At 42.5% G+C, this 6956-nt stretch overlaps 1 protein-coding gene across 1 annotated transcript; it reads right to left on the reverse strand.

Annotated features, from left to right (window-relative positions):
• Window positions 1-5647: 5647 nt before the first annotated feature.
• Window positions 5648-6415, reverse strand: LOC140176064 (uncharacterized). The gene has a single exon (XM_072205923.1). It carries the CDS (start codon window positions 6413-6415, stop codon window positions 5648-5650), a length of 768 nt encoding a protein of 255 aa, XP_072062024.1.
• Between the last annotated feature and the right edge of the window lie 541 nt (window positions 6416-6956).

Consider the following 6956-nt stretch of genomic DNA (forward strand, 5'->3'; position numbering starts at 1 on the left):
ATCAGTAACTTCAGCTGGAAAGAACTTTTCCAAAAATTCTCTTCTAAGTGTATCCCAGTCGGATACAGTTGCTGCGGGTTGAGTGTAGTACCACTCTCTTGCCTTTCCCTCAAGAAAAAACGGGAAAGCTTTCAACAAAATTGAAGTTTCATCTGCACCATCACGCCTGACAGTAGAACAGGCTGTTTGAAAATCTCTCAGGTGCTTGATAGGCTCTTGAGCAGGTAAGCCATGAAACTTGGGCATCAAATTGAGTAGTGCAGTCTTTATTTCAAAGTCTGTAGCCATCACTGGGTGATGCGCTTGAAACGGTTGCATTGTAAAATCAGGGGCTCCAGCCTCCTGGATAGTAATTCTCCTAGGTGCTGCCATGTCACCTACACGTAAATAAACCGAATCAGTAGAATGGGGGCTGGTTTCTTCCTCAAATAACGTTTCAGATCCGCCATCAGAGAGGACTAACCAACGCCGAGCTTGACTTATTCGTGAAATAGTTCTTTCAATCTCATGATCGAATACTGGCAAGCTTGGATCAGGAAGTGAACGCGTCATCTAACAAAAGAAACAAGCAGCTCATAGTAGCAAGATAAAATAAAATGCAAATAAATAAATTCCAATTAATAACTTTAGCACTCTATTGCAACTTCCCGGCAACGGCGCCAAAAATTGACGTGGCAGAAATTGGCGAATTAAGAATTGTTATAAGATATGCGTTGCAAGTATAGTTATTAACCAACCAGAAATCCGCTTATCAATTTAGAAGGGTTGTCACAAAAATTAAAATTAAAATACTGGGAGTATGAATCCTAGGTCGTCTCCCAACGAGTTGCAGAAAGGTGTGCTATTTTATTAATCAGATGTTTTCAAAATGGTTTGAGTTGAATAAACAGGAAATTAAATTAGAGGAATTAAATAATTTAAATAAAAGCCTTGACTGGGAGTAGATTAGTTGGAAGCCCTATTCTTGTTGAAGTACTCTCAAGATTAATTGATAATTGAAGGTTGTTCTGTTTAGTTATCCCTTACTAGGTAAGGGAAAGTCAAATAAGTTGGAATGCTGTTTCTATTCACAAGTTCCAATCCGCTCAATTGAAAAGGATTAGTCTCAGTGACTAGAGAGCATTCCAACAATAAACCCAATTACAATTTTTCTTTTAAGAATCCCAACTCAAGGGTTCCTTTCAATCAACTCCCCATCAAGTTAGTGAACTACTCGTTCATTGTGAATATAGAACTCATAACATAGGAAAGGGAATTAAAGAAAGACATGATAAATAAAACTCAAAGGAATCAATTAAAAATAAAAGTAATTCTTGTATTAATAAATTCTAAAATAATCCAATAGTAAAATTGAGTAAATTAAAGGACATGGAAGAGTAAAGCCAAGTAAAGAAAACGAACTAGAATGATGAAGTCTTGATGAGGTAATAACTCTTCTCAATATCCCAATGCAAAAAGCAATAGAAATAAAATCCTGAGAACTATGAATGTGTAGAGAAAAAACCTAGAGGAGGAGTAAAAATAGATCTAAAAACTAAAAATTGTGTTGAATGAATGTTGTTCTGGTTTCTGCATGTTCTCTGGCTCTAGTCTGCTTTTCTGGGTCGAAAACTAGGTCAAAACAGGGCCCAAAATTGCCCCCAGCGAATTCTGCAGATTATGCAGATCGCGCACGTCACGCGATCGCGTCATTCATGCGGACGCATCATTCGGCGTTTTGCTTTGCCACGCGGGCGCGTCGTTTACGCCTCCGCGTCACTTGTGCTATTCCAATCCGTGCGGTCACGTGAGCCATGCGCCGCGTCACTGCGATTTCCTCTCTTTCGCGCGGTCGCGTGAGCCATGCGGCCGCATCACTTCTCGCTGGTCATCTCCTTAATTTCTTGTGTTCCTTCTATTTTTGCAAGCTTCCTTTCCAATCTCCAACTCATTCATACCCTATAAAGCCTAAAACATTTAACACACAGATCACGGCATCGAATGGAATAAAGGAGAATTAAAATACATAATTAAAAGTCTCTTAGGAAGCAAGTTTTCAATCATGTAATAATCTTAGGAAGGAAATATAAATGCATGCTAATCATATGAATAAGTGGGTAAAGACCATGATAAAACCACACAATTAAGCACATTATAACCCATAAAATAGTGGTTTATCAGTAATCTTTTGGTGTCCGGGCTAACTTGTCCGATGACTTTTTAGGGTTCTTATAAAACCTTTTTAGTCATCGACTTCCTTGTAGCCCTGTTCCTCTGTTTAAGCGGAGCTATTCCCTTTTTTGCCAAGCACTTTGAGCCTTAAGTTGTTTCTTAACCTTTTGGCTTGTTCTTGAGATCGTGCTTGTGCCTTTTCTCGGCTGACGTCGACCTGTAGGACTTTGTTACCCGGGCTTTTTAGTCACATTCCAACAACTTTTTAGGTAGTGTTCCGATGAGGAACCTTTTCATTATAGTTTGTTTGGATGACTTTTTAGCGCCGTCTTCGACTTGTGCTTTTGCTTTTTACGCAGTGTCTTTTAAGACTTGTACCTTTATAGCTAAGCAGCTCTCACCTTTTAGAGGTTTCTTTGTCCTTTTTTAGTGATCCTTTCGTTGGTTCGACTTCTCTGTCGGGCCTTATTAAGTTATTTTCAGTAATCCATTTTTTGTCAGACCTCGTCAGGCTACTTTTTATGGGTTACTTTTTATAACTTCTTGCATTAATCTGCTTTTATCGCTTTCACCTTGCCGACTTCTTTGTAATCGGTCGATGAATTTGATTTTCACCTTGCCAACCACTTTGTAATCAGACGATGAATTTGATTTTCACCTTGCCGACCTCTTTATAATCAGTCGATGAATTTTCGTATTTCATGAGCTTAGATTAATGCGTCTTGGTAGGAAACTTTTTAGGGAATCTGAAAAACTTCATTCAAATGATAATAAAAGATAGAAATATGAATAGGAATGCATACATATGAGTGTTTACCCTTCTAGGTCGAGCAATTTTGTAGATCTTAGTCTGGCACCTCATTAAAAAACATTTTCAGTAGAAAGAGTGCCGCAAACTCTTTCTCGGACTTCTGGAAGTAGGTTGAGTTCTTGCCTTTGAACCTGGGAGTTGGTATCTTCATTATAGAGGATCATTCTAGGAGATCCTTCTTCTATCTCTACGGGGATCATTGCCTCCATTCTGTAAGCAAGTCAGAATGGTGATTCTCCAGTAGTTGAGTGTGGTGTTGTCCGATATGCCCATAGAACTTGCGAGAGCTCTTCAGCCCAAGCTCCCTTAGCATCCTGTAACCTCCGTTTTAACCCTGCCAGTATGACTTTGTTGGCAGCTTCCGCCTGTCCATTGGCTTGAGGGTGCTCTACAGAGGTGAACTGGTGCTTAATTTTTATATCAGCTACCAGATTTCTAAAGCCTGTGTCGGTGAATTGAGTACCATTATCTGTGGTGATGGAGCATGGGACCCCAAACCTTGTGATAATGTTTCTATATTAAAATTTCCGACTTCTTTGGGCTGTGGCATTAGCTAATGGCTTTGCCTCAATCCACTTTGTGAAGTAGTCTATGCCTACAATGAGAAACTTGACTTATCCGGACCCTTGGGGGAAGGGTCCAAGGAGGTCGAGCCCCTACTTTGTGAATGGCCAGGGTGTAGATGAGCTCCTCAGGTGGGGCTATGTGGAAGTTGGTGTGCTTCTGGCATGGTGGGCATGTCTTGACAAATTCTATTGCTTCCCTTTGTAAGGTCGGCCAATAGAAATAAGCTCAGAGTACTTTTTTAGCAAGGGCACGTGCTCCGAGGTTATTGCCGCACATGCCACTGTGGACTTCTTCGAGAACTTCCTTTGTAGCGGAGTTCGGGACGCATTTTAGGAGAGGTGTAGAGATTCCTCTCTTATATAGGACGTCTTGTATTATGGTGTAGTACTGCGCTTCACGTACTAGCCTCTTTGCCTCCTTTTTGTTTGCGAAAAGTGTTTCTGACTTGAGATAGTTGATTATGGGAGTCATCCATCCTTGATCTTGTCTTGATATGGCTAGGATTTTTTCTGCCTCCAAGGTTGATGGACTCTGGAGTGTTTCTTGAATGAGACTTCTATTGTTGCCCCCTAATTTGGTGCTGGCTAGTTTTGAGAGTGTATCACCTCGGGCATTCTGTTCTCGGGGTATGTGTCGGACCTCATATCCCTTAAATTGTCCGAGCTGTTCTTTAGTTTTGTCAAGGTATTTTTTCATAGTGGGATCCTTAGCTTGATAGCTCCCCTCTATTTGTGAAGTGACTACTTGGGAGTCGCTAAAGATGGTAAGTCTTTGAGCTTCCACTTCCCTAGCCAGCCTCAAGCCAACTAGTAGTGCTTTATATTCAGCTTGATATTTGAGGCCGGAAACTCGAACTTCAAGGAGAGCTCGATTTAGGTTCCCTGATCGCTCTCTAAAATGACGCCTGCGCCACTCCTGGCTTTGTTTGAGGAGCTGTCTACATAAAGGCTCCACTTTGTGGGGTTGCCCGGGGCGTCAGTATACTCTGCGATGAAGTCAGCCAAGTACTGGGATTTAATAGCTGTCCGAGCTTCATACTTGATGTCAAATTTGGACAATTCTACTGCCCATTGTAGGATTCTTCCAGCTAAGTCTATTTTCTGTAAGATCCCCTTTTTTGGGTTGGTTGGTCCGCACTCTGATGGTGTGAGCTTGGAAGTATGGCTGGAGTTGTCAGGAAGTGAGTATAAGGGCGTAGGCGAACTTTTCTATCTTTTGATAGTTTAATTCAGCCCCTAGTAAAGCCTTACTGATGAAGTAGATGGGTTGTTGCCCACTTTTGTCTTCTCTGACCAGTGCTGACGCTATTGCCCAACTTCCTACGGCGAGGTATAGTATGAGCTCTTTACCTTGCTGAGGTCGAGTAAGGACAGGTGGTTGCCCTAGAAATTTCTTAAGGTCTTGGAAAGCTTGTTCGCATTCTGGGGTCCACTCGAACATCTTTCCCTTCCTTAATGTCACATAGAAGGGGAGAGATTTTAAGGCTGATCCAGCTAGGAACCTAGATAGAGCCGCTAGTCTTCCATTAAGTTACTGGACCTCTTTAACACAGGTCGGACTTTTCATGTTGAGTATAGCCTGACATTTATCTGGATTTGCCTCGATTCCTCTTTGGGTGAGCATGAAGCCTAAGAATTTGCCAGCTTCTACCGCAAAGGTGCACTTTGCGAAGTTAAGTCACATACCATGCTTTCTTATGGTGTCGAATACCTTAGTGAGGTCGGACAATAACGATTCCTCACTTTGTATTTTTACCAGCATGTCATCCACATAAACCTCCATTAGCTTTCCAATGTGATCAGCGAAGACTTTGTTCATCAGTCTTTGGTAGGTAGCCCCTGCGTTCTTGAGTCCGAAGGGCATAACTATATAGTAATAGTTTGCTTTTGGGGTTAAGAATGATGTCTTCTCCTGGTCAGGTTGATAGCCTGACGAAGCGTCGACTAGTGTGTCAATGTTCGAAAGTGGGTAGGGATCCTTTGGGCAGGCTTTGTTGAGGTCGGTGTGATTGGTGCACATTTGCCACTTTCCATTTGACTTTTTGACTAGCACCACATTGGCTAGCCATAGTGGGTATTTTACCTCCCTTATGAACCCTGCCTCCAGCAAAGCTTGTACCTATTCCTCTACAACTTGCGACCTTTCTGGGCCGAGTTTCCTACGTTTTTGTTGTATTGGCCGAGACTCTGGATATACGGCTAACTTGTAACACATTAGTCCGGGATCAATACCAGGCATGTCGGCGGCCTTCCATGCAAAGAGGTTGGAATTATCTCGTAGGAGCTTTATTAGCAATTTCTTTAAGTCTTCTCTCAGATTTACTCCTATATTTGTTGTTTTGCTTGGATCGTCTCCAATTTGAACTTCTTGAGTCTCACCTTCTGGCTGAGGGTGGAGTTCTTTGCGAGCTCGAACTCCCCCGAGTTCTATAGTGTTGGTTTCTTTTTCTCTGGGGTCTCTTTTAAGGTTCAGACTTTCATTGTAACAACGTCGTGCGAGTTTTTGGTCTCCTTTTACGTTAGCGATCCCTTCCGGAGTGGGAAACTTCATGCATAGGTGTGGAGTGGAGACCACGACGGCGAGCTGGTTTAACGTTGTCCGACCTATTAACGCGTTGTAGGCCGAGCTCACGTCGACTACAATATAGTCTATGCTCAACGTCTTGGACCGAGTTCCTTTCCCAAAGGTTGTATGCAGGGAGATGTATCCTAGAAGTTGAATCAGAGTGTCTCCATGTCCAAACAAGCTATTCGAATATGCTCTGAGCTCTTTTTCTTGTAGGCCGAGCTTGTCAAAGGCAGATTTGAACAAGATGTCCGCGAAACTTCCCTGGTCGATTAGTGTTCTGTGGAGGTTGGCATTGGCGAGTATTATGGTAATGACCATGGGGTCATCATGCCTTGGGATGATGCCCGCAACGTCTTCTTGTGGGAAGGTGATATTGGGGAGGTCGACCAACCTGTCTCCTTCTCCAACATGATATACCTCCTTAAGGTGTCTTTTTCATGACGACTTAGAGATCCCTCGTCCTGCGAATCTTCCATTGATCATGTGGACATGCCTTTCAGGGGGTGTGATTGGGACGTTCAGCTCGTCCGATCTCTTCGTCCCTTCTTCTTTTTCTTGGTTCGTCTACTTTGTTGGTTAGAAACCAATCTAGTCGCCCTTCTCGTGCTGGTTTTTCGATGACATTTTTTAGGTCAAAGTAGTCGTTGGTGGAATACCCATAGATTCAGTGGTATTCGCAATATTCTATCCAATTTTCTCCTCCTCTTTTATGTTTAATCGGACGAGGGAGCGAGATCTTTTCAGTGTTGTATATCTCTCTGTATACATCCACAAGGGACACTCTGAGCGGAGTGTAGTTGTGGTATTTTCTAGGTTTTTCAATAGGTTGGTCCTCCTTTTTCCTGGATTCTTTATCCTT

This window comes from Arachis hypogaea, chromosome 11 (genome assembly GCF_003086295.3).
Source record: "Arachis hypogaea cultivar Tifrunner chromosome 11, arahy.Tifrunner.gnm2.J5K5, whole genome shotgun sequence".
NCBI lineage: Eukaryota > Viridiplantae > Streptophyta > Magnoliopsida > Fabales > Fabaceae > Arachis > Arachis hypogaea.

Excerpts from the sequence above, each read along its gene's own strand:
- LOC140176064 (XM_072205923.1), bottom strand. The coding sequence starts at position 6,415 with ATGGTCATTACCATAATACTCGCCAATGCCAACCTCCACAGAACACTA.